This window comes from Lactuca virosa, chromosome 9 (assembly GCF_052849685.1).
Source record: "Lactuca virosa cultivar CGN04683 chromosome 9, Lactuca_virosa_CGN04683_v6, whole genome shotgun sequence".
Classification (NCBI taxonomy): domain Eukaryota; kingdom Viridiplantae; phylum Streptophyta; class Magnoliopsida; order Asterales; family Asteraceae; genus Lactuca; species Lactuca virosa.
Window position 1 is genome coordinate 59,371,555 of NC_136434.1, and position 27,448 is coordinate 59,399,002.

The window sequence follows — 27,448 nt, forward strand, 5'->3', positions numbered from 1 at the left end:
TTACTCTTATTTTAAAAACAAAGCATAAACAAACCGGTCTTTTCTGGCCGTGAAAATGGGGATGTCACACTACTTCCAGCCACTTTTTGGAAGTGTTCTTGAGCTATTACTCCACTTTTTGGTAAGTTTTCCATCTAAACTCAAGTATTATTCCATATTTTCATAACACTCTTGAATCATCAACCCACATTTTAACACCAAAAATCGTTCTTAGGATCACCCAAGCTTTCGCGTGTTCATCAAGTGTTCTTGACTTGATACTCCTCGTCTTCGACCTTCCATTCTTCAAGAAATCACTCAAGGTGAGTTCATACCCCTACATTTTCAAGTTTTCTTTAGTTTTCAGGGGGGGGGAATACAAGTTAAAACACCAAAACATATTTAAAACTTAACTTAACAGCTTACAACAGAAAAGTTGTGACCTGTTCACGAACTGTTTTACCCAACTTAAACTTAATATTTTTCAAAACTGTTTAATATGAAAATAGTTCAGGTTGTTTATACCTTTAAAATGACTACTTGCACATCTCCATATGATTTTTCTACAATTTATGGTGATTTTTACAAAACTGCCTATCACTTCAGCATCAAAGTCGGACCAGGTTGTGAAGATGAACATTTTCGCACTGGTTTGAGACCACCAAAAATTATAAAAACATTTATGAACATAGTAGACTCTTTTTCCAAACACTCAGAGTTTACGGATTCAGTTTTCGACTTACGATGATTTTTCTATAATTATTCTAAAACAGTGACAGTTGAGGGTAAAACTGTCAAACACAAAATTTATTAGTTATTTACACCTTGTAACATGTTGAGCAAGGTGTGTAAGGTTTACATTTAGTAGTTTCAATGTCATTTTATTGAAATACAAAGACATGCATAACAAGGTTTCATTCAAACACACAACACTTTTGATAAACTATAATAGGTATAGTTTGAGCACTTCGTTTAACAAAGAAAACAGTAACACAATCGATTTACAAACCGAGTATTTCATTACAAATTATGTGAGCTTGTTAATGAATAAATTTGTGAGACATCCTCCTTTGGGGTACTCTTAAGTGCCACAGAAAAGTCTTGTAGTTATAATCAGAATCTCCTGGAGGGAGAGTGTGATAGTTGTGTATAGATCTACATCGGGTCTGACAAACCCGCACCTAAGCTGCTTGCAACAGCTAGACCGGCAGGTCTGGGGTGACAAGTGTCATAACATTCCGACGCCTGAAGAAGGTCGAGTACGAGGTCTTCGAGTTTTTAGTATGGTTATAACATCTCACATGGGGAATTAACAAAACACACAGTTCACGGGGAGTTAAGGAGTTTTATTTAAATATAAAACCACACACATAAGTATGACGATTTACTTACATATACTAAGTCTTGGTCTAGTTAAGACTACAACAAACCTTTTAGAAAATATTGGATTTTTTGGTAACAAACTTGTAACAAACAAAAAGGAACATCATTCATTTTTCATTCATAAATTGCTTATGAACTCACCAGCTTTATGCTGATACTCTTTCAAAACAACTTGTATTCTCAGGTAATCAGTGATACATGTAATCACAAGATTTTTGAAGTCAAGACGCTAAGGCGTAGATTCTTTTGCTATATTTTGACATCATATGTAATTTATTTGGAAACATATACTTTTGAAATGATGTAACCTTTTAAATTATATGTATGATGGTTGTGTTTACTTTCTTCACTATGGTTATGATACTGAACATGACGTCCTCCGCCCCCAAACGTTTTCGCCGTTCCGGTTTGGGGGTGTGACAGTACTTCCTTGGTTGCTTCAAGCAATCCCTGCAATGTAATAAATACATAAACATATAAGATGATGATAAGGAAAAATCATAAATATGCTAAGAAATTACAAACCTTATGTTGATCAGAAATTACAGTAAACCCTCCTCCATCTTGCAGATTAAGATCCTTTGTGAGCAGTTCCAAAAACTATTTCCAATTAGCTTTGTTTTAAATGTCAACAACTGCCCAAGCAATTGGATAAACTTGGTTGTTTGCATCCCTCCCTATTGTTGTGAGTAATTCTCCTTTACATGTCCCTTTCAAGAAAGATCCATCTAGACCAATTACCCTACGACACCCTATTTTCCAACCTTCATTGATTGCTTTAAAACACACATACATCCTGTGAAAGTATGTTCTTTGATCTGGATTGACAATGACACCCACTTGGACAGTGCTACCAGGATTTGACCTTAGTAATTCATGACAATAATCCCACACCCTAGCATAATGGTCTGTGAGTTTACCATCTATAATGCTCATTGCTCTACACCTTGTTCTGTAAGCCTTAGACCAAGACACCCCACAATGAAATTTGTTCCTAATTATTGATTGCATCTCCTTACACTTCAAGTTAGGTTTCATTATCAACTCCTTCAAAAAGTGTCTTGCTAGCCATCTAGGACTCAGTAAATTTGAAATATTGAAATTTCTTACACATTTGTGCTCATCGACTAAGGTTTTAATCTGAAAAGACCTTTCTTGAGTCATCCAGGAAGCATGAACTCTGAATGGACAGGGTTGAGACTTCATCTTAGAACCACATTTGGCAACTAATCTCACAGTGTCACACTTCGCAAATTTAATGTGATACCCTGACTTAATAGCATAATTAGTGAGACATTGTTGCAGCTGATGTGGTGATTCATACCTTTCACCAAGAAGGGGCTTCATCTTATTCCACTCAACTGATGGATCGTGAATAGGGAAGCCTGCACCAACCGCATCTCCCAAATGAAGATCATTAGCCCCTGTTGTGTCATCGATTTCCTCTTTTGACCCAAACCCTTCTTCATCTTCATCAGCAACGTCATTCTCTTCATCAGCTTCATTATCTTCATGATCAGAACTGAAGTTAAAGAAAGCATCCTTGCATCTCACTTTACCCTGTGTCTTGAAATCATCTTCTTCCATTTCCACATCTATGTGCGCACCTCCTCATCATCTTCATATTCTTCAGAGTCGTATTCTTTAGATGATTCATGGTGAACTTCCTCTGAATCGATAGCCATTGGGTTTTACTTTCGTTTCTCTCAGTAAAACCCTAATTCCTTCGTGTTTCACTCTGTAAAAACCCTAACTTTTTCTCTGAATTGGTTTACCGGACGACGAATGCAGTGGAAATGGAAGGGTAAAACTCTCGTGTACACGTAAGGTGCCACATGCGCATAGTACCGGTGGGATACCGGCTAACCCATTAAATATCCCGTTTTGATTACGTTTACCAGTATTTAGGACTAAATTGCAAAAAAAAAAAAAAAAAAAAAAAACAAACTATAGGGGCTAAATCGATTATACGGGCAATACATAGGGACGTTATTGCAGTTTTCCCTTAAATTAATTGGCCTATAATCCGAGAGTGAGAGAGGGTCGTTTACTTTCGGGACCAATAAAATAAATAATGAATTGCATCCGGTGTTTAGGATACGAGTGGAATGAAAATTATGAAAAATACCCATGAAATCATTCTAAAAAATATCCAAAAGATTTAAGAAATTTAAATGAGAAGTCATCCGGTCCTGGGGCCCACTCATTCCCACAGCTCCAAACCGCAGCCTTCACTTCCAATAAGTTGCTTTGGTAAACGGCCGCAAGCGCCATCCAATCTTTCTGCCCCTCCACTTCCATGTTTTGAATTGCATCCAACATTCTTATTCCCAAATTGCAAATTCACCAGTATTTTTATAGCGCACACTCAACTGTTCATCTTCGTGAGCATTAGACAATGCAAAATAACACTGCCCTCCTTTGGGCACCCTCACCTAAGTGGACAGTGCAATAACACTACTCTCCTTTGGGCACCCTCACCTTCAAGTGTGGCCAATCAGCCATTTTTGGCATATACTTGGGAATACAATAACTAGACTTGGATACCACTTGCCGGAAGTAAAAAGTTCAAAGTATGTCGGTGGTCTCCAATCAGTGGGCAAAAATGCAGATTTGTTGCTGAGAAAGACATGGGAAAAACAGGAGACATAATAGCTAGCTATTGTCGATACAAAAAATATAGTCTTATAAAAGGAAAAATTTACTGCTGATCGATTTCATTACTAAATCAAAGGAAAGATGCACCTTAAATAGGTATTACATCTAATATTTAAGTGCAAAAGTACCAACTACTAATCTACAACATGCATGCTTCATAAAATAAGGAAAAAATGAAGGACGACTCATCCCCCTAAACTGACAGATCTAGCTAGACAGCAAAAGAGAAGTCATTTTTTAATAAAAAAACTGTCAAAATAAGGTTTAATCATCAAAGAGCTGCGATGAGGCCGTGTAAGCTCTGTGCAAGTTGGCCACAAGTTCTGGAAGCCAAAAAAGAAGTCGTTCAGAAAAGTGAACAAGTGATGGCCACACGGCTCACGCACAACTTGGCCGTATATAGGGGTAAGCCACAATATATTTCTAAATTTTATATACATATTTAATACTTGAATTACCAGAAATAATTTGATACTCTACAAACAAGTTATAACTTGTTGATATTTTACATATTCGATATGTTAATGCCGAATAGGCAAATTAGTATGCATGCATTAGCTACGTGTATATATATGTTGATATTTTACATATTCGATATGTTAATGCCGAATAGGCAAATTAGTATGCATGCATTAGCTACGTGTATATATATGTAAAAATATCAAAATCTTTACACGTGTATGTAATTTCCTATGCAAATGTGAACATCGAACATACTCCAACAAAACCAGGGGAAAGGGTGAGCGGCATTATTTGTCTTCTTCAAACTCCAACACATCAAAAAGAAAACATTAAAAAAAAAAAAAAAAAAAAAAAAAAAAAAAAAAAAAAAAAAACTCACATAAACATTAACCAACGTCGGAAAACACCACAAAATACACAAAAGTAAATTAAACGCAACCCCTTTTTTATTACTTATACACTAATATATAGCATCATAACACATGGCTCAGAAGCCAAAACCACGACGACCACCTCCTAGTAATCTTCTGGAGCCAATGGCTGGTGGTGTGTATGCACCGGCGCCTCCGGCTGGATTATCCCGAACTCGTAGATCAAACCTGCAATCGCCGCCCCAATGAACGGTCCCAGCCAGTACACCCAATGGTTGTTCCACCGCCACCCAACCAACGCAGGTCCAAAAGCCCTTGCCGGATTCATCGCCGCCCCCGAGAAAGGCCCTCCCACCAGAATATTGGCTCCCAATATAAACGCTATTGCCAGTGGTGCAATCGTCCCCAACGTTCCTCTCTTATGGTCTATCGCCGTCGCAAATACGGTGTACACCAACCCGAATGTTAGAATTATCTCCATTAATAACGCATTCAAGTTTCCCACACCAGTCGCCACTGAAAACCCAATCGGTCTCTGCAAAAAATTAATTCCGATCATTTTAATTTGTCAGCTCTTGATTCTTCCGTCTCCGAAAGAAAGTTCAGTTTGTATAGTGTTTAGAGAAGCAATTGTAATCAAGAAACTTTAACTAATGGAATTAATACCATGCCGTCGGTGGCTAGACGAAGTAACAATGAGGCAACGACGGCGCCGAGGAGTTGCGCCACCCAGTAGTACAACGCTCGAACCACAGAAACCCTTCCGGCAACCAGAGTACCGAAAGTGACAGCAGGATTTAAGTGTCCACCTGACACGTTCAAACTCGAGGCCACGGCGGCGAAAAATGACAGAGCATGAGCCAGCGCCACCAGCAGCAGCCCGGCTCCTCCCAGTGCATGGTCACGACCGTACATCCTATCTGCATTCAAACTCGAATCAAAATTAACACTAAAAATTTGAACTTTCAATGATGATCGGAAATGATAGTTGTTAGTTACCGAGAGCTAGGACGGAGCCTTCGGCGGCGAAGACGAAGACGAAGGTGGAAAGGAACTCCGACAAGGTGGCGCGAGCGGAGTCTGGGTGTGTGGCTTCATCGGCTCTCCCGATGGCGTATCTACGTTGCGGCATAGCTTCGTTTGCTTTATGTAATCTAACTTTTACCGTATGTGATGACGGATATCGGTGATAGAAACCTTTGTTGATTATGAAATGTTAACCACGCAAGATTGGAAGTGAAACCTGTAAATTATATTGGGAAGGAAGAAGTGGAATGAAGATGAGGATGATGGATGGGTTTTTAAAACGAAGCGAAGGTAAACGCCATTGTATGGACACTTGGGTGAAGAACTGCAGAGAGTACGACACGTAGGTGTGTGTGTTGGCATGAATGTTGAAATCCAAGCTGAGTTTATGGGATATGTTTGTTTAAAACTAAAAAGGATAACTTACAAAGTTTGGTTTGATCTGTTGGGTCATGTGGAGGTTTTGGAGACACTTTTTTTTTTTTTTTTTTTTTTTTTTTTTTAATTGTAATTCTTGATCTTGATTAGGGTCTTGACTTTTCGGATCATATATTCATATGGGTTTTTGGCCTTTTGAGTATTATGGTTTCAACTTTCAGGAGCTTTTATACTCCAGTCTTGATTGCCTTCAGATTCGGGTTATACGGACTTTGAGACCTTGGGCCTTGGCCATACTTGATCGGGTCACATGGGCATATACATACTATTTTTTTTTTTTTTTGGAGAAAACACACAAAATTATGGTCGTATTAGTAAAAAAACGATTGGTGAATATCAAATTTAATAATATCAACTACATCTTTTTCAATCCGTTTTAATCAAGTTCAGTGGAAAACACAAATTAAAAGAGAGCATGCATTATTATCCATTGGTTGATAATTTATGTTTAATTAGTTTGATAATAATTGCTTAAAAGTATCAATGTCATTTATAAGAACAAAATTATGAGCAAAAAAATATAACAACCTACTGTATTCTTCTACCAGCAATGCAATTGATTTTTTTCATTTGAACCTTTTAAAAGAAATGCTTGGTACATAAATGTAACAAAGTTAAAAGTTGGGCATTATTTAATGAAATTATTTCAAATATGTTGCTACAACTTGTATTTTTAATCACAAATAATAGTAGCAATGCACTTACAATTCCTTACCCATAAAAACCACATACTTACATTTCTCTACACATAACAACAATATTTACCAATAAACCACATTACCCATATTTCTAACAAAATATATAAAGTACTTCATGATTATGGTTATTAAATGCATTGCTAACAACATGAATACTGGAAGTGAAAAAAATAAGTGACATACAAAATCAAAATGCATTCAACTATTGTTACACGAATCCTTGAAAGCCAAAAAAGAAAAAAGAAAAAGGGGTAATTGAAAAAAGAGCATCTTCAAGGCTTCCATAGTTTCATGGTGCAATCTTCACCATAAGTGGCTACAAGATTCCGGTGGGGATGATGGCAAATACCGATTACGTCCTTCTCATGCACCTTCATCAAGTGCTCCAGTTTCCCAGATTGATGGCTAAAACAGTACAAGTTCTTATCTTCACCAATACAATATATCCATTCCCCTTTAGGTGATATGCAAGCTGCAACAAAATCTCCACCCTCCCTTTTACCAGATGAGAAACTTTTCACCACCTTCATATTTTCAACACAAATATATTGTTATATTATATTTATAACTGAACGCATGCATCTTAATTAATAAGAACTTCTGATAAAAACAAAAAGCCACCTGTCCTTGAAGAGTCATGAGATAAATTGATGATGTCTTGTTGCAAACTATAACATGGTCTGGATTTTTTGGAGAAAGGTGAACTGAATTTACTGAAGCATCTCCTCCCTGTAAGTCAAACACAGAGCAACTGTAAAGTCAAACTTCAAAGAATCTTTGACTTAATATTTGATACAGAAAGAATGACTTAATAGAGAAAGTGTTGAGATTGTTTCTTTTTAGAAACTGAATGAACTGTCTGAACATGAGTAAATGACTAAATTACCCTCAATGGAGGTGGTGGCTTGAATGTTTGTAGACAATCTGTAGTCTTCAAATCCCAAACTTTTACTGTACAATCACTTGATGCAGTAATGATACGAAGTCCATCAGTTGTAAAAGTGGCATCATTTACATAAGAAGAATGACCACGAAATTCCTTTAACAATTTTCCATTCTTTATCCCATGGATCCTGGTATTCAATACAATACATAATAACCAAATGTGTGTTTATTATGTATATTTCAACTTAAATAAATTGATTTTTTTTTTTAATTTATAATATGTAAAACAGACCTTGCAGTTCCATCAAATGAAGTGCTCAATAACTGACTTCCATCACGCGAAAACACAACACTTGTGACACCTTGAGAATGAGCGTTTTCAAGGCGTCGCAAACATTGCCCATTCCTTATTCTCCAAACCTATAATTATATAATTAAACAGATTTTATATTTACAATTGAATAAGTGGTGTGTAAAATAAAAAATAAAAACACACAAGACAATGTATGCTTACTTTAATCTTTCCATCTTGTGATCCAGAAGCAAGCATCTCTGAATCTCTACTAAAATCGATACACAGAACAGCATCATCATGCATCATGAAGGATTCCTACAGAAGGAAAACACCATATTTTAAAAAATTAAATAAGAAATTATTATTATTATTATTATTATTATTATTATTATTATTATTATGTTAAAAAACAAAGTATCACTCACTTCTGCTTGGTACTGAAGATCTTTTTTAAGTTTCCCACTTATGTGATCCCAGACCTGGTAAATATTTCACATTAATGTAGCAAATTCCATATCATTGATAATCTCATAATCTAAACTATAATTTAACATGTAAATGACAAGATTAACCTCAATAAACCCATCAACAGAGCAAGAAACAAGGAATTGTCCATCTGGTGAGAACCTTGCACTTTCAGGGTGACTTTTCTTTCCAAACTGCAATAAAGTTAAAAACAGAAAGGTTAACAATGGAAGTGGAACTAAATTACTTACATGAAAAAAAAAATATCTAAGAAATCACCTTAATAGTATGACCAAGAGTTGTTGGGTACTTATCATCTACATCTTGTTTCATAGCAGCTGTTCCTCTAAACAAATCAAACTGTGTTCCAGGTGGCAGTAACCCTAAAAGAGCCAAGTAAAGTATTATCAATAACACAAATCTGATAAGCCCCAACTAATCCTAGAGTGCTTATATTTGATTTGCTTTATTAGAATCATTCCGTTACCTATTGAGCTTTAGGGGTAGAATGGTCTTTTTTGGTATTATGATTGTTATTGGCTGTTTTGTTATGTTAGGAGCACTATCTTTGTCCCTTGTTTGTTTGAGGGACCACTCCTTTTGGAGTATCTTTCCTTGGTCATGTCTAGTATATATACCCTTCAGGGGTTATTGTTTAGGTAGCTAAGAATTGATTTGTAAAGAACTTTGTTCTTCTTTTGGAGAGTCCATTCCTCTCGAATGAATGGGAATTCTATCTTAATTTTCTGGTATTATTGAGTGTTTTGTTGCTGTGAATCTGTTAGAATGCCTGGGGTTTACGATAGATTCAACAAGGATCTATCAAAATCTATGAGGAAAGGGCAAAGATTATAGTTTAGAATTAGACATTAGATAATGGTGTAACCTTGGTGTTGTTGCCACTTCAAAGCTTGACCAATTAGAGCCATTAAACGTGATGGTGGAACTACAGAGACTTCTCCCGCAATAGCTGAAAAGGGCAAAACGGGAAAAATTAACTTTTTTTGTTCTATTTCATGGATATCTGGAAAGGGTAGTATAGTACAAACTACAAACATTGAGCAATTTGTGCACGTCTTTTTTCTTTTGTTGACTCCTGATAAGCCTGAAGAGTAATAACAAAAAAGGTACAGCATAATTAGCACCATCACTAAACAAAATACTGTGCTATGTTATTGGAATTTTTATAGAATGAAGAAATTACGATTCTAACCTCATGGGGATCAAAATATGTTCTAACAAGAAGATGCTCAAGTCTTAAGTATCTTTCTGGCTGTTCTTGTTTCATGACACTCATTGCCTGAGTTTGCCTTAATATAGCACGAGCAGTATCCAACTCCCGAAGTTCAATCATTTCTAGAACAATCTACAGTGGAATTCAAATAGATAACTGACATCAATGCAAGATATAGGAATCACAAGAACAACCTTTGACTAGTCAATAAGGTGTTACATACTTGTTCATATAAATCTTCAAGTTTCTTTCTTGGAAGCTTAAGCTGTGCCACTTGAGGTAATATTGCATCCCATCTACCACTGTTGATATCTGCTACAAATGTTTCAAGGCTGTCCACTGTATTTAAAGATACTTGGCACTCGCTTTGCAGTGTTTGGAATGTTTGATGCAGAGAGTTCTCTTTGCAGAACTGAAGAACTATTTTAATCACACTGTAACCAAAAGTACAATAAAATTATATAAAAGCATATAATGTGCTTCCAGTTAACAAAAGTAGCTGGACGAATTCACAATACGTTGCTCATTCATGGACTATAAAGAACGAATTCACAAAGTATACCAAGGCAAGTATTTATATATAAGGTTTATCACTAACGAAAGGTTGTTAATTTGGTAATAGCTTTAATCATTCAGTCATACGTGATACATGAGCTGAGCTTACGATTCGGGTCATAATTTAGCGCATACAAGAGGGTTCCTCAATATTACCTCCAAATTGTACTCGCACAACGATGTATTTTCGGTCGGTTTATAAGATGGATTCGTTTCAATCATCTCGTTATCATAGCTTAAGGTATATCAATTTACATGACTCTACAAATAATGCATTACACAGTGACATAAAATTGACGAAAGAATCTACTTTTACTTACTCTCGAGCTTCGATTTCTAGGGCAGACATCGTACTGGGTCGTCCCTATCGGTGGAAGATTTAGGGTTTTGGGTAATAACAGCGAGCCTTTTGTCAGTTTGGTTTAAGCAACAACAAGGCAATGGCGTAGCAGCCTAGCAGGTTCTCACCTTTGATTTCAGAAACCCAAATAACGTAAAAGACGATATATCGGTAAAATTGTCGGATCCGGGTCCGGTGCTAATTAAGTTCATGCTGAACTTATTGTTTAACCTTTTAAATTTGGATAAATTACATAAAAGTTATGTTCTTTTTTTTTTTTTTTCTGATATTGTGTTCTTTTTCTTTCAAATATGAAAATTCCAACAAAATATTTGTAATGTTAGGCAATATAGATGTCGTACTAAGTTTTTTTTTATATGTAATAGATTGATTGTTACAGTGTAATAATAATGACTAACTAATCCTTATGTACAATCTTTTGATGCATATTGGTTTACTCAATCCAAAATTTTTTCATGTCCATGTCATTACATTTAAAAAATTGAATATGAAAACCAATTCTTTACTCATCTTATCAACTATCTATCTATCTATTTATCTTCCTCATAAACTATTGATTGATTGCAAGAAATAACTCATTAGAATCACCTTATAATGGCACACAAAGTCGTCGTCGGTTTTGAGGATGAGTTGTGGCGTTTATAACATTTAATTCATTGAGTGGGTATACCAACCCGTGAGTTGTTTCAATTGTATTCAACATGTACATGACATTTAAATAATCAAAACAGAAGTTATAAATGTGATAATTCAATTGAATTAATTCAATGACAATTCTGTCATTTTATTTTTGTGTATTTTGCTCCATACATGTTTTATTTTTTTGTTTTTTCTTTAATATAACTTTGTAGATGTTTGTGGGACAACAACACGTTTGATCTTGAACAAAATAAAATAAGTTAATTATTCATCCAAATCGAAAATTGTATGCAAGCTATAACTACAAAAATATGGTATGATCTAGGTTTGAAACATGTAAATTAAACAATAATTGAACTAAATTATTGAATTAAACGAAATGATTACAACGATTCCACCATTCTAAGACCAAAGTTTTAATGTATACCATCAACTAGGTATCTTATTAAAAAAGGACAAAGTTAAACTAACCCCATAATGACACCAGTATTGAGTACTTTTTCCTAGTGTACTCTAATGGTATGACATAATCTCATATACCACTTAAAGATGTTGAAATCTACCCGAATGGAGCAAGAAAACATAAAAAATACTCTATTGGTCTATTCGGTACAATTATCTAGTGAGAAGGTGTTACTAACAAGGTCTTGGGTTCAATCCCAGACATATCATTGTTCAAAAAAAAAATCTAGCTACTTCAAAGAGCAAATTGAGAGTTATGACATTAACCCTAAGAAAAAGTATACATGTTTTGAATTGAAAAATCAATGATTCAAAACTCTTTAACAATGTATTCAATCTCCAACAACGTACACGGAACACAAATGCGATAAATGTACATATAAAAACACGAATGAATTAGCTCCCTCCTGGACCTCGCATCTTCTCAACAATATGTCTTCCTTTCTCTTCAATATTCCGTCTCTTTTCTTCAAGTTTCTCCCCCATTTTTTTCCTCAACCCCAACATCTTGGCCTTGGTTCCCATTCTTCTTAACCTCGCATCCTCCCCTTCCGCCATGTCATTACTTTCTTCACTCGTCACCACCACTGGCTGAGGTGGCAATGGGTGGAGTTGCCAGCTTGGCAATTTAACTTCTCTCTTCTCATCAACCGACCGGAGTGACACAGTAAGATCCGCCTCTTGTCCATGTTCCTCACTTTCCAACAATGGAGTTTTCTCATCTACAGAAACAGGATCTTCATTTGCTCCCAAGTTTTGCTCATCAGTTTCAGATACGCTTTCTAAGCTACGATTGCTGGTGTTATGGACATCTTGTGGTTCTTGTGGATAAGGTTCTTGGGAAGGTTGGCAGGGATGAGGTTCGTGTACAATAGTGGGTTCGGTAGTGGTGGTGGTGGTGGTAGTTGTGGTGGTGGTGGTGGTGTTGGTGTTGGTGGTGGTGGTGGTAGTGGTGGTGGAGTTGGTGGTAGATTCAGAATTGGCAAATATAAAAGGGGCGGCTTTTTGTGGGATCCAGTCGTTCTTTTCGGCTAACATAAAGGGAATGGTTACACTTTCAGAGTTAGGGAGTACCATGGTTTCACGAATAGCTGTCTGTGAAAGTAAACCATGCATATATCAGAAGCTTCACAAAATAAAGATTTTCTATCCACTTGATGCTTTTTTCAGAAAACCCATATCAAAAACTTTTAAAAATCACATTTTTGGAAAACCCATATCAAAAACTTTTAAAAAAAAAAAAAAGATCACATTTTTCCCTAAAACCCATACCAAAAACTTTTAAAAGATCACATTTTTGGAAAACCCGTATCAAAAACTTATAAAAAAAAAATCACATTTTGGAAAACCCATATCAAAAACTTAAACAAAGATAACATTTTTGGGAAACCCATACCAAAAACTTAAAAAAAAAAAAGATCACATTTTTGGAAAACCCATATCAAAAACCTTAAAAATATCACATATTGAACCAAACCCAGATCAAGAATCAAGCTTTTGTGAACCACAATTGAAAAAGATAAAGAGATGGAAAGCAGGATTTCATCATTGATGGCAATGGGCAATGGGATTGGGTAAATTTAATTAAGTTATTAAAATGGTGCAAGAATACCCCCTAAATTTAATTAGTGTATTATACATTCTTTTTTTCAAAAATAAACAGAATTTTTACAACATTAGAACAGCTAAGGAATAGTGTACAAAAATTAGTTTAGAGGAGCTGATTGCTATTTTAGTAACATAAGCCCTTTTCTGAAATTTGGAAAGTGTTTTGACCTCAAAAGTAAAAGATCACCATTTTTGGAAGCAATTCAAGACATGTAACCAAAGATGCACGCAATTCAAGACAAAAACAAAAACAAAAGTTGCATAAGAGCATTTTAATCTAACCTTAAATTTACCGATTATGAACAATGCAATATGTCCACTTGTAATCTTGTGATCCCCAACAGAAGACTCCAAACTAAATTCTATATCAGGCATAGATGTAAAACCAAACCACAATTGATCTGAAGGAGGAGGTTTTATATGCACCCTTAAAGTTCCTCTAAGAGTTGTTACCCGTATTGCCATTGAAAGAGGCACCTTCACAAATCACAAGATTAATTTTTATAAACATTTTTACTTCATATCTATAATCAATAAACATTTAAATCCAAAATTATTGTTATAAAAACCTGAGACACTTGTTTCGCGACAGAATTTAACACGGATTTCCACTTGGATACAGCAGAACTTGAAGATGCTTGTTCATCTCCCTTAAAACTTTTTACCTCTTCTGTAACAAGATAAATTAGTATATTTTTCTAATTGATCAACTTACAAAATAAAAACAATGATTACTCAACTTACCCAATTTGCGTATTTCATCACCCTTGTGTTCATTAAGCTTCAACTGTTTTTCATAGTACCCAACACCTTCTAGAAGATCAGAGGTGACATCATTAACAGATTTGGAATCTGAATTCATAGTTTCTGGATTTTCAAGCTCTTGTACTTCAAGCCTTGTTTCAATATCCAACACTGCTCCACCATAATATTCAATATCAATTTCCATGGCAACCACTTCCTTCAGATCTGATGGTAGGACCCGCATTCCATGAATATATGGCGGGATATTTCCAGGATTTACCCCTGTGCAAACTATCTCCCCTATGTAACTTGGGGTCCTTATAGTAGAGAGTGTCCTCTATACACAAAATAATTTATAAATTAGTTATAAACTATGTGCTAAATCTTTTATTTCAAGAAAAATGTTATACACCTGAATTCGTGCTTGTATAGAGTTCTTCAAATCCGCATTGCTTTTGGCATCAAAAAATAACCGTGATATTAACAAATTGCAACATAATGTTCCATCATCACTAGCCATTTTGTTAATAGAATGAGTAGAATCTGTATCAGATCTTGGTGTTAATAATGCTTGAACAATTTCCTCTTCAGTAGAATGATTCTGTTTCTTGTGTTTTGAAGAGCTACCAACTGAACTCGAGTCTTGCACTGGATTAGATTTTTCTTTTTTATCTTCTCTACCAGCTTTAGAAGTCTTTTTGGCAAGTTTCTTTAAAAAGTGGCGAACTTTTGACGATGAAGTGTCTATCTTGATTGTTTTATCACCTGTTTCCGGATTGAAACCTATGGAGGGTTTTAGAAATGAAGGGTATTCAACATTTAAGGATCCTAGGTAACTGTGAAAGTCTGAAAGCGATTTGTGAAACCATTTGAGTTTCTCTTTGTCATCACATGAAGCAAGTCGTAGGGCTTTACACCATGATTCCTTTTCAGAAGATGTCTCAAAATATAAGTAGAATAACTTGCTTCCATGGTATAATACTGATGACTTGTTTTCCACTCTGACAGGATATTTTTTGGCCCTGTGGGATAAACACAACACCAAGATTTAGCAATAGTACATGAATTCGTGTGTAATTTGTATTTCAAACAAGTAGAAATCCATGTCACTCTAAGGGAAATCATCTGAGGTACCTAAAAGGCTAAAACAAACAACCTACCAAAGAAGCAAGACGAAGGGCTTTAAAAAGTTATGCAGCTGCAATATAAATGTATGTCTAACAGTCTCTTTAAGGATGTAACAATCACAATACAGAGTTTCTAGGCAAGAGAGCATCACCACTTTCTGGTGGGTAAATTTGTAGCAGAAACAGCTTCTACAGTGCAGCCTGAAAGAGGAATCTTCGTGAGGGTGCCATCTGGTTCGATAAGGATGAGTGATAGATCCTTGATGCTTGCATGCTTCCGCACAGGTGAAACCTCCACAATCTCATTTTTACGTTTTTGTGAACGTGATCCTTTATCAAATGATGGTAAAGTCTTTGGGATCTTTTCCTTTTCTAAAATCCAAACCCAACCCTGAAAACGCAAGCAGTTTGTAAAGAATTTTACATAAATGAAGTAGTTCTATTCATAACCAAATTCTTCAAATCCATCATATATTAGAAGACTAGATTCTATAAACAAGTAAGAACAATACAACTATAACAACCAATTGCAAATAGCGAAATGAAAACGGGAGGAAAACTGACCTGTTTATCAGGAAATGAAAACGGGGGTTCCTCTCTTTCATGCGATCTGGATTTGGCGACCTTAACAGCATCTTCCTTTGTTTTTCTACCCAATTTTTGTATAAAGAACAAAACTCCCACAACTTCAACACCGATTACAGCTAATGCCCCAACAACGAACCCCACAAACAATGCAAAGGCCACCATAACCGTGTTTTAAGTACTGATCATATAGACTACAGACAAAACCCAGTTTCAATAATGCACAAAAACACACATCGAACATCAAATCGGCGGAATCTTCCTCATTATCAATCAAAACTACGCAACAAGGTGTCAAAACTTACGCTCCAAGGGACTGACGAATCAAAAATCGATGCAAAGGAGTTGTATTAGAAGTGGGGTTTCCTGCTTGAACTTGAAATTCGAGAGAGGCAAGGTAAGAGTGGAGGACGGCAAAGACGTGGAATTAGGAGGACGTCGGACGCGGTTGCTTTTTAATTAGGGAATCAAAGATGATTTGATGATGGAGTGCACCGGTGAGCATATTTGGATTTCGTCTATTTTCTACCCCAATTCCAAGTTAGAAGTAGTATACCAGAATGGAGCAGCATAAGCATATGGCGTGGTGAATGCTGATCGTCGCAATCAACATAACGAAAATTGGAAAATGACTTTCCCATTCAACAATTTTGAACCTAGCCATTTTGGGATAAAAATAATTTCATTTAAAATGATAAAACAAAATAACATGTCGATGAAAGTGTATTTATTGCTTTCATTTGAGTGGTTATTTGGTATATGCTATTATTAACTTAAAAATATTATTTTGTATATGCTTTTATTAACTTTCACATACTGTATTTGTATATTTTAAATGTGAATATTATATTTTGTTTTTTTTAACTTTAAAAATATCATATTTATCAAAAAAAAAGTTAGTATTTTTATAATCATTTTAATTATACAAAAAGAAGTTGATGGTCATATTTCTCTTACATAACAAATCTTGTTTACATAAAATTGATTGATCATGTTGTCCTAACCATCATTAACCCTTCTTAAGAGCAAGTTTGGTGTAACTAGATGATATAACGCATACATTCAATATGCATGCATGCACACACGATCATGCATTCTAAATACACACATATGCAGATGACACATGCATTTAGTATTCACACATAAACAAACAATATGTTAGAAATAATTAATGATAGCAAGTTGGCTATTTTTCTTATCACACATTGGTGGGAATAGAGCCTCAAGTGGGTTTTTAAGGCTTCCTTTGCTTTAAGTCTTCGCATGCTCTAATAGAGGCGAAGGGATGTGTCAAGCCTGTACATGCACCTAATTGGGTCGTGGTCGTGGATGCAGAGTTTGTAAGATGGCAAAATTTAGGCTCATCGCGTACTTTGCACTTCACACGCCAAAACTGTTGGGAGCTAAGTAGTAGTTTTGCATTAACTCATGAGGTTTTACATTGAATCTTACAACCTAGAGCGATGTAAAAACATTTAAGGACAAAATTCATTTTGTGCAGCATTCAACAGTCAAGATCAACAATCAACATGTTGGTTTTAGATATGTCTTTTTTTTTATTTTACTAACAACGGGACAACTTTCTTTTATCTTTCATCCAATCAGATAGATCTGGTCACGAAGAATCAAATTGATTTCTAGACGAAATATGGTGATTAAACAATAATAATTGAGTTTTATTATTTGCGACTAATCGACATATAACTTTCAATATTATTCGTCGGTTTGATTTTTTGTCTATTAATGAATTTGTAACGACCCAAAAACCAGTATAAAATTTTTCATTTTAAAACAAGAGTTACAATCATCACATTGTTCCAAAACCATCACATAACAATAACGTCAAATCATCAGAGTACAATATCAAAAGTGTGGAAGTACCTAAAACCACAAATATAAATTGTAAGCAAAAGCTTAGTGGGTTTCCCCAAAGTACCACATACCAAACATAAATAAGTTAGTGCTATGGGCCAAACCATAGTCTTACAAGTAATCTCCTTCCGATGGCCAAATCCCGGTCTTCCATACAGTTTCCAGGGGCCAGATCCTGGTCTTTCATACAGATGTTATGGGTCATATCCCGGTGTTTCATACAGTTGTCAGGGGCCAATTCCTAGTCTTTCATGCACATATTACAAATATAGCTAACACCCTATATCATAAATAATGGGTCTGCCTTGATGCCTTCGACCCATTGATACAGTGAGAAAACTCACATCGGTCCGCTGATAAATAACTAAATGCTCGGCTGCCGAACCGGAAAATCCCACAATGAACACAAACAAATCACCCTAATCAGAAATAGGTTATAAACCATAACCATGGGCCTAAATCCCAAATTCATACCTCCTAAGATAAAAGCCCATTTTACCCTTCCCGTAATGGACCTAACCAAACTTGACCCAATACACAATAATGGACCCCAAGGCCCAAAAAGTCCCAACTCAAGCAACTTAAGGCCCACTAACGAAATCCTAAGGTCCACATATGCATCAAACAGTCCAAATCCCAAAACCTAACTAAGGCCCAAAAGTCCAAAGTCCAACCGAAGACCAAAAGCCCAAGGAAAAGCCTCTACTCAGCGTACGCATTGTACGCTTGGCGTACTCGACCACCCACCAGTACGCGCAACATACCCCTTGGTACGCTCGGCGTACTAGGCTGCTTGCCACCTTAAGCCAATAACTGCTTAATGCGTTCATCCATTAAGTCCAACTTTCAGATTTCGTCCATTTTAGAGTTCTAATACATAAAGTTGGCAACTTTAACCCTTAGCATGTCTTAACGGAACCCAACATCCATTTTTATCCATAAAAGTTCATATTAAGGAATCAAATTCATGCATGGACTCATATCAACCATCAAGATGACATTTTTATGCATCTATAACAACAAAGGGACTGAGATCTAACACCTCTAACTCCTGGAGTTACCCAAACTCACAAAGAGAACCCATGAAACCAAATAAATCTCATAAACAAGCCCTAAACCCTAACTATCAAATGAATCATCAAGGTAAGAACTTTATACCTTTTATAGCTCCCAAAGTTGATGAAGACTCTGGATCTAGAAGCTCAACTTCAACAAATGCTTGGTCTCCAAGTTCCTTCTTCTTGAATACACACTAAAAAAATGCCACAAAGTCACTTCAAAGCTCAAGAACGCTCAAAAGGATGAACTAGGGTTAAATGGGATGTAATGAACAGTGGAGGCTGATGAGGGTAAGTGTCCAAAGGCCATAATGATGTTTAAATAGGGCCCATGTGTAACACCCATAAAATTCAAGCCAATTTTAAAACTTTTTAAAACATTTAAACCATTAAGTTATCACAATTTGCTTTCAAAATAGTTTAAACATCATAGTATTCTTAGAATCAAATCATGAAAAATATAAGGAGGTGCACGATCACGCCTTCACCTTCCCGCGATCATCAGAAGTACCTGAAACATAATCAACAACTGTAAGTCCGAAGCTTAGTGAGTTCCCCCAAAATACCAACGTCAAACAATCATAATCATATCATATAAACAAATACAACATGCATATGAGCCATCAGCCTGACTGGACCGCCTCGCAGGGCCATCAGTCTATCTGGACCGCTCTCCGAGCCATCGACACGTCTGGACCGCCTCTCAGGGCCTTCAGCCTATCCGGACCGCTCGCCGGGTCTTCGGCCTGACTAGTATGCCCTAACCGGGTCTGCAGTCTATCCGGTCCGCCCTGGGTATCTTGGCCTACAGCACAAAGTAGGACCTGCCTCAACCCAATCCCCCAAACTAACAAGCATGTGCACATACATATCATACGCTAGCTAGCAAGTACATATAGTCATACAGATCTAACAAATCACTAATCATAGCAACCATCCTATAACCAGGATACCGATCTAACCGATCATTAACATAGCAACCATCCTATAACCAGGATACTGATCTAACGGATCACTAACATAGCAACCATCCTACAACCAGGATACTGATCTAACGGATCACTAACATAGCAACCATCCTATAACCAGGATACTGATCTAACCGATCACTAACATAACAATGATACTACACCCAGGATACTGATCTAATGGATCACTAACATAGCAACCGTCCTATAACCAGGATACAAATCATAAAGCATATCATGCAATAAACCCAGATACAAATCCGAAAAGGGCCGGCATTGGTGCCTTAGACCCCGTTGATATAGTGAGAAGAACTCACCTCACAAGTAGCTCGAAGTGATAAGGTCAAACTCCACCAAATGCAGCTCCAAGTCCAACACCTACATCCACCAATGGTTCACTTCCATAAATTACCAAATTACCAAAATATCCCCTGAAGTCAAACTGGTCAACTGTAACGCCCGGGTTTCGGGGCTAAGCATTTTTAGACGATGTAATAGTCTAGGTCAACTATTATAACTCTTTTGATGTAATAAAGATGAAACATTCGAGTATTTTGTTAATTATGTGAATTTATATGCTTATTTTTTAATTATAAATGTATAATTAATAAATGATAAAAATAAGCGTCAAAATTAAAGTGTGAGATAAGCCCGATATCTTTACATAAAGTTGTAGTAGTCGAAACAAGGATTCCGGGGATATAAAGAACGCCGAAATCCGAGTTATAACAAAGAAGTTGTGACCCGTCGAAGTTTCGTGATGAAACCGGCACGACACCAGGAAGCGTAAATAGTGAATTTACGATAAAGCGATTTTTAGCCTTATCGATCTAAACGAAAGTCGTAGAAAACGTTAAACCGAGAGCGTCCATAAAAAGAACGCCGAAATCTGACTTCGTATGAGGAAGTTATGATTTTTCGAAGTTTCGGCATAGCAGTGTACAGCCCGAAGTTCGAATATTATATCGAGCGGTTTTTAGCCAACACAACCTAAACGAGAATCAAAGATCTCGTTAATAGTAGCATAACGATAAAAAGATAGACGAAATCGGAAGTCGGATGAAGAAGCTATGAATTTTTAACGGACCAATCATGTACCGGCCTGTTAAAAATATAACTTTTAAAATAAAGTCAAAATTAGCCAACGGAGTCTAAACGAAAGTTGTAGAGTACGTTCCCGCCTATGCGTGGATATAAAGAACGTCGAAAACGGAGCTCGTATGTGAAAGTTACGAATTTTTAAAGTCGAGAATGCAATTTGCGAAACTGTGATGACGTGGCAAGATCCTAACCGTTGCTTGCTCCCCACGGTCTCGCTTCGGATGAAGGACACGTCGCCCCTTCGCTACCCCCCGCGTCCGAAATTGGGTGCGCCCGACGTACTTGATCTTGTGCGGTCCGAGAGATGGCCACGTAGCCCCACCGAAGCCTCGCCACCTGTACCCTATCCGAAGTTACGCCCCGCGTAACTTGCTGAACGCGCAGCGTAGGTCCGAGGTTCAGCAGCCTATAAATAGCTGCGAGATTTCCCGGAAAATTCACACCAATTCACTTCTCTCTCTCTAAAATACTTTCTCTCTCTAGCCTATTTTAACCCCCTAAACCCTAGGAAAAATCCCTAGCACCCAAAGGAAGCCCCGAGGCTCCCGGAGTCCCGAAAAAAATGGTCTTTCGGTTCGGAAACGCTGCTCCGAGCAAAGCCCGGTTTTCTTTAAAATTCACTGTAAGTGAGCTACGCCTACGCAATTTTTAATATAACTTTTAAATAATTATAGTAATGTTATTAGGTCCTTAAAATAATTGTTTGGACTATTATTATGAGTTATATTGAGTGTTATTTAACGCTTATATAATAATAATAATAGCTAGACTATTAATTAGTCGCGGTTAACGTTAAAACTAAACCCTAGTGGTATTGATACTAGGTTTTGGTCAAGGAAAAATTATTTTGAGATAACGAAGCGCTGTCCGAGTATCCAGTCACCACCTTCTTAGGTGAGTGCATAGTCTCTTTCATCTTACACATAGATATGAAGTATTTATTATAAACTACGTGTTATGTGTGCATATTATCTGAATATTTGTTGTCTATGCTGAAGAAAGATTTTTATACATGTTTTAAATGTTTTAAACTGTATATGTATTTTATATCTACAAAATGTTGGGGTAAAACATGGGTAGATGTAATAAGACGATGTGTGATAAAATGATGAGAGGCCTCGATGTTGTTGGTGATCCAGTCATCTAGCGGAGTATAGATGACGACCACGGACTCTTCTAGACAGTCCAGTGGAACGCTAGCAGGCTCGCAACCTGTAGGTGTTTGTGAACGATGTGTTCACCGGTGTACTCCATCCCCCTCATGGTTGCCTTTAGGACATTTATTGCTGAGGAACCCCCTTAGCAGTGGTGTCCATCCCGATAATGATCCTTAGTCTAGGTCCCTTATGATAGGTGTTTAGGGACGTAATGTGAGGATAACGGGAACGGGTAATCGGGTTATTGTTGGTTTATGAATTTAATAAATTATTTATTGTGGGTTGAAAACCCTATGTGCTCACCAGGCTCCCAAGCCTCAACCACTCAGTTTCATGTATTACAGGTAGTGGCGTTCGAGCATAGATGTGATGTTTTGGATGAGGGATTACGGATATAGGCCTGTAGATATGAAATAATGTAGTAAGACTTATATTGTACTGTTTATGCTTTTGATCTGTATCGAACATGACATCCCGAGTCTTTTAATGAAATACATTTCTTTGGAAATGCTTTTGATAAATCTTTATCATATTTTGTTTTTGGGACAAATTCCGCAACGCTTTTATTTAAAATGCTACTCTGATTTTCAAACAAGCATAAACAAAATCGGTCTTTTCTGGCCGTGAAAATGGGGATGTCACAGTTGGTATCAAAGCATTAGTTTAAGCGAACTAGGAACTTGTAGGATTTCTAGACTTAAACTTAGAATGCTAAGCGATGATGGTGAGATGTGAGCACTAGCTTATTTTAGGAATTATGCCTAAAATGTTTTTATGTGCTAAATGTTTTATGCCTTATGTGCTGTTAATTGTTCGGATCTATGGTCTATTGTCGACCAGATCTGGAAACCTTATGTGTTTAGGATTCTAAACGTACGACTACGATATTAGAACTAACATGTAAACGTTTCGGAGTGATAAGGACGGTTTAAACGACTATCCTGAATAAAGATCTAAATTCACCTTATTCGGTGTATAGATCAAAATGGCAAGAACCCGCAGTGGAGCTGGGAATGCAAATGGGAATAGGAATCAACCCCCAGTGATTCAACAAATACCTGTTGTAGCAGATGTTCCTGAGCCAATCACAATGGCCGGAGTGCAATCGATGATCCAGATGATGTTGGATCGTCAAATGGAGGAAACCAGGCGTTTGCTCCAACAAAATCGCGAGGAAGCTACCATACCAATCGTAGAGCCCGAGCTGAATGATGGGCCGTCTGAAGGAGGAAACTGCAGTGGGACTGTTGGTCAAGCCAACCCACCGATAGTTAGGCGAAACCACCAGGATGAAGGAAATGATGGATGTGGATGCAAATACAAGGATTTCATGGCATCCAAACCTCTATCTGGAAACCCGACACCGGTGGAAGTCATGAACTGGATCTCCGAGATGGAGACAATGTTTGAGAGTTGCGATTGCAGCAACAGGCAGAAGACCACTCTCGCGGTTCCTCTATTAAAATTTGGAGTACTAAGCTGGTGGAAGCTGCTAGCTGATTCAATGCCCAAGGGTGAAGCGAGCAAGATGTCTTGGGAGGATTTTCTAGTGCAACTAAAGATGCAATACCGCTCTGAGCAGGATCTTCTGGAGATCAACAATGAGTTCCAGAATCTGAAGAAGGGAAGAATGAGCGTTACTGAATACGCTGCAAGCTTTACAGAGAAAATGAAGCTTGTTCCTCACCTCGTCCCAACTGAACTCTCCAAGGTTAACAAGTTTGCCCTCGAATTACCAGCGGACTTCGGTCCAACGGTCAAGCAAACAACCACTCTGAAAGCCGCGATCTGGGCTGCTAAGAATGTGGAGACCCAGATACGAGAGAAGGGTTTGGAGAGAGCGGAGGTGGGAGAGAAAAGGAAATTTGATGGGTCGTCGAAATTCAGTAAGAAAAGCAAGTTCTCAAGGTCTGGTACGCAGAAGTCTGGAGGAGGTGAAGCCAAATGGTGCGACAAGTGCAAGAAGAAGCACCAGGGGAAATGTGACGGAGAAGTCACTTTTTTCAAATGTGGAAAGCCTGGGCACTATGCCAATGAATGCACCCTCACCAAGAAAGTCTGTTATGGGTGTGGCGAGGAAGGGCACATTTCGAGAGACTGTCCAAAGAAGAAGGAAGCAGGAAGACCCAACATTCCACCGAAGCCGAAGGCAAGAGCCTTCCAGATGACGCTCGAGGCTGCAAAGGAGGCAACAGACGTCGCTTCAGGTACCTTTCTTGTAAATGGATTGCCTGCCAATATACTGTTTGATTCCGGAGCAAACTACTCCTTTGTATCGCATAAATTTGGTGGGAAATTAGCATTGCCTGTAGAAAAACTTGATAATACCCTAATTGTGGAAGTTGCCAGTGGCAAGTTCGTACCTGTTAGTAATCGTATTAAGAACGTCGTCATCGACCTAAATGGAAACGAATTCCACGAAGAGCTGTTGCCCATAGAGTTGAACGGTTTTGATATCGTTTTGGGAATGGATTGGCTTAGCGCCAACGATGTTGAGATTCAATGCCGAAAGAAGATAGTAAGAATAAACACACCCGGAAAGGAGTCATTTATGGTGTACGGGGACAAACACAGAGTGAATTCTGGAATTATCTCCCTGATGAAAGCCATAAAATGTTTGTCCAAGGGATGTGCATCATACTTGGCATTCGTTATCGATGCTAAGAAGGAAAAGAAGGAGGTGCAGAGTATACCAGTCGTGTGTGATTATCCGGAAGTCTTTCCCGAAGATCTTCCCGGATTACCACCTGATAGACAAGTGGAGTTTCGTATAGACTTGTTACCAGGAACGACACCGATAGCAAAGGCACCATACCGATTAGCACCGACGGAGATGAAGGAGCTTATGACTCAACTTCAGGAGTTGTTGGACAACGGTTTCATTCGACCTAGTTCATCACCCTGGGGAGCTCCGGTGCTATTCGTGAAGAAGAAAGACGGAAGCATGAGAATGTGTATAGACTACCGAGAGCTGAACAAGGAAACAGTGAAGAACAAGTATCCATTGCCAAGGATTGATGACCTATTCGATCAGCTGCAAGGTTCGAGCTATTTCTCAAAGATCGATCTTAGGTCAGGATATCATCAGCTGAAGGTGAGAGATCAGGATATCTAGAAGACTGCGTTCAGAACGAGATATGGACACTACGAGTTCTTGGTTATGTCATTTGGACTAACCAATGCTCCAGCAGTATTCATGGATCTGATGAACAGGGTTTTTAAACCATTCCTCGATAAGTTCGTGATAGTATTCATATATGACATTCTCATCTACTCGAAAAGCCAGAAGGAGCATGGCCAGCATCTACGAGAAGTGTTGGAAGTCTTGAAGAAGGAGAAATTGTATGCAAAGTTCTCCAAGTGTGATTTTTGGATCCGAGAAGTCCAATTCTTGGGTCATGTGGTTAACCAGGAGGGAATAATGGTTGACCCAGCAAAAATCGAAGCTGTAATGAAGTGGGAACGACCGAAGAGTCCCACAGAGATTCGAAGCTTTCTAGGATTAGTCGGATATTACCGACGATTTATCTAAGGCTTTTCTTCGATAGCTGCTCCATTGACTGCTTTGACCCATAAAGGAGCTACTTATACATGGAGCGAGAAGCATGAAGAAGCATTCGAGAAGCTAAAGAAGAAGTTATGTGAAGCACCAATTCTTTCTCTACCCGATGGAGTTGAAGACTTCGCAGTCTATAGTGACGCATCTGGAGTCTGGTTGGGCTGTGTTCTGACCCACAGAGAAAAGGTGATAGCATACGCATCTCAACAATTGAAGGAGCATGAGAAGAACTACCCCACTCACGATTTGGAGTTGGCAGCGGTAGTTTTTGCTCTAAAGATATGGAGGCATTACCTCTATGGCACGAAGTGCAAAATTTTCACTAATCATAAGAGTCTCCAGTATCTCTTTAATCAGAAAGAATTGAACATGAGGCAACGACGCTGGCTAGAATTACTCAAGGACTACGACTGTGAGATACTTTACCACCCCGGTAAAGCAAATGTTGTAGCTGATGCTCTCAGTCGGAAAGTCAATCTTGAAAGGAAAAGGCCAAGAGCATTGCGAATTGAAGTTGTCTCGACAATTGTGGAAAGTCTCAAGAAAGCTCAAGAAGAAGCCTCAGAAAAGAATGACCGAAAGGAAGAACGTTTGGGAAAAACGTTGGTATTCGGTACAAACCGTCAAGGACTGAAGGTATTCCAAGATCGGATTTGGGTACCTAAGACGGGAGGAATAAGAGATCTTCTGATGGAAGAAGCTCACAAGACCATGTACTTGATTCATCCCGGTAGCATAAAAATGTATAGGGACCTAAAACCCTACTACTGGTGGCCGACGATGAAGCTCGATGTTGCAAAGTATGTGGTCGAGTGTGTAACTTGTGCAAGAGTTAAGGCACAACATCAGAAACCGTATGGGAGTTTAGAACCCTTACCTGTACCCATGGGTAAATGGGAGGACATCACCATGGATTTTGTGAGTAAACTACCCAAGACGAAGAATGGTCACGAAATGATTTGGGTGGTCGTGGATCGTTTCACAAAGAGTGCACACTTCATAGCTGCCAACGAAAGGTGGTCTATGGATAAGCTTGCAAATGCTTACATGAAGGAAATTGTGAGACTTCACGGTGTTCCTCTAACGATTGTATCGGATCGTGATAGTCGTTTCACGTCAAGGTTTTGGAGAAGTCTACAAGAGGAATTGGGTACGAAGTTGTGTTTGAGTACGACCTACCATCCGCGGACTGATGGTCAGAGCCAAAGAATGATTCAAACGCTTGAAGATATGTTGAGAGCATGTACCCTCGAGTTCCAAGGTAAATGGGATGAACACTTACCTCTGGTAGAATTTTCCTACAACAATAGTTTCCACTCAAGCATCAAGATGACACCTTATCAAGCCTTGTACGGACAGAAGTGTCGTACGTCGTCTTGTTGGATTGAGGCCGGAGAAAATCAGTTTATGGTCCCCGAGATAGTCCATGAGACTGCTGAGAAACTGAAGGTGATTAGGGAAAGAATGTTAGCAGCTCAGGATCGTCAGAAGAGCTATGTTGACAAGAAAAGACGACCGATGACCTTCGAAGTTGGGGACTCGGTTTTGCTTAAAGTCTCACCATGGAAGGTGATGGGTTTTTGAGCATTCTAACACTCCTATGGTGTACATGCAACCCTAGAAACCTTGGATCTATGTTTGACTATGATACATGCAAATAATTATTTTTCCAAGGTTCTTATCCTATCTAGCATGGCATGGGGAACTTGAATCAAATAAAGCTAGTAGAATTACTTACCTTGTAGTTGTAGTTGATTG

The 27,448-nt window shown here is 37.8% G+C and overlaps 4 protein-coding genes across 5 annotated transcripts; all 4 read right to left on the reverse strand.

Annotated features, from left to right (window-relative positions):
* Window positions 1–1,983: 1,983 nt before the first annotated feature.
* Window positions 1,984–2,949, reverse strand: LOC145139265 (uncharacterized). Its single transcript, XM_079073152.1, has one exon. The coding sequence runs from the start codon at window positions 2,947–2,949 to the stop codon at window positions 1,984–1,986; it is 966 nt and encodes a 321-aa protein (XP_078929278.1).
* A 1,977-nt stretch (window positions 2,950–4,926) lies between these two features.
* On the reverse strand, window positions 4,927–6,125 carry BETA-TIP (beta-tonoplast intrinsic protein). The gene is made up of 3 exons (XM_079072255.1): window positions 5,853–6,125; window positions 5,520–5,773; window positions 4,927–5,388 (listed from the first exon to the last, which is right to left on the reverse strand). Exons 1-3 carry the CDS (start codon window positions 5,983–5,985, stop codon window positions 4,999–5,001), a joined length of 777 nt encoding a protein of 258 aa, XP_078928381.1. The 5' UTR covers window positions 5,986–6,125; the 3' UTR covers window positions 4,927–4,998.
* Window positions 6,126–7,177: 1,052 nt separating this feature from the next.
* SMU1 (transducin family protein / WD-40 repeat family protein) lies at window positions 7,178–10,938 on the reverse strand. The gene is made up of 13 exons (XM_079073933.1): window positions 10,770–10,938; window positions 10,118–10,328; window positions 9,874–10,026; window positions 9,717–9,765; window positions 9,547–9,630; window positions 8,940–9,043; window positions 8,768–8,854; window positions 8,621–8,674; window positions 8,415–8,510; window positions 8,193–8,320; window positions 7,902–8,088; window positions 7,637–7,744; window positions 7,178–7,539 (listed from the first exon to the last, which is right to left on the reverse strand). Exons 1-13 carry the CDS (start codon window positions 10,796–10,798, stop codon window positions 7,288–7,290), a joined length of 1,542 nt encoding a protein of 513 aa, XP_078930059.1. The 5' UTR covers window positions 10,799–10,938; the 3' UTR covers window positions 7,178–7,287.
* A 1,213-nt stretch (window positions 10,939–12,151) lies between these two features.
* On the reverse strand, window positions 12,152–16,605 carry LOC145136641 (testis-expressed sequence 2-like protein (DUF2404)). 2 transcript variants are annotated; one of them, XM_079070757.1, is made up of 7 exons: window positions 15,955–16,605; window positions 15,543–15,781; window positions 14,676–15,285; window positions 14,264–14,600; window positions 14,089–14,186; window positions 13,802–13,996; window positions 12,152–13,006 (listed from the first exon to the last, which is right to left on the reverse strand). In XM_079070757.1, exons 1-7 carry the CDS (start codon window positions 16,138–16,140, stop codon window positions 12,308–12,310), a joined length of 2,364 nt encoding a protein of 787 aa, XP_078926883.1. In that variant the 5' UTR covers window positions 16,141–16,605; the 3' UTR covers window positions 12,152–12,307. The 2 variants fall into 2 exon arrangements, with proteins under 2 accessions (XP_078926883.1, XP_078926882.1); XM_079070756.1 differs by having other exon boundaries at window positions 14,089–14,189; window positions 15,955–16,604.
* Window positions 16,606–27,448: the final 10,843 nt, after the last annotated feature.

Excerpts from the sequence above, each read along its gene's own strand:
- LOC145136641 (XM_079070756.1), bottom strand. The coding sequence starts at position 16,140 with ATGGTGGCCTTTGCATTGTTTGTGGGGTTCGTTGTTGGGGCATTAGCT. Across the intron at positions 15,782-15,954 it reads TTTCATTTCCTGATAAACAG|GGTTGGGTTTGGATTTTAGA; the intron begins GTCAGTTTTCCT and ends TTGCGTTTTCAG. Across the intron at positions 14,190-14,263 it reads TGATGAAATACGCAAATTGG|AAGAGGTAAAAAGTTTTAAG; the intron begins GTAAGTTGAGTA and ends ATCTTGTTACAG.
- BETA-TIP (XM_079072255.1), bottom strand. The coding sequence starts at position 5,985 with ATGCCGCAACGTAGATACGCCATCGGGAGAGCCGATGAAGCCACACAC. Across the intron at positions 5,774-5,852 it reads AGGCTCCGTCCTAGCTCTCG|ATAGGATGTACGGTCGTGAC; the intron begins GTAACTAACAAC and ends GTTTGAATGCAG. Across the intron at positions 5,389-5,519 it reads GTCTAGCCACCGACGGCATG|AGACCGATTGGGTTTTCAGT; the intron begins GTATTAATTCCA and ends AATTTTTTGCAG.
- SMU1 (XM_079073933.1), bottom strand. The coding sequence starts at position 10,798 with ATGTCTGCCCTAGAAATCGAAGCTCGAGA. Across the intron at positions 9,044-9,546 it reads GAAGTGGCAACAACACCAAG|GGTTACTGCCACCTGGAACA; the intron begins GTTACACCATTA and ends TGGCTCTTTTAG. Across the intron at positions 7,745-7,901 it reads AGCCACCACCTCCATTGAGG|GGAGGAGATGCTTCAGTAAA; the intron begins GTAATTTAGTCA and ends TTTGACTTACAG.
- LOC145139265 (XM_079073152.1), bottom strand. The coding sequence starts at position 2,949 with ATGGAAGAAGATGATTTCAAGACACAGGGTAAAGTGAGATGCAAGGAT.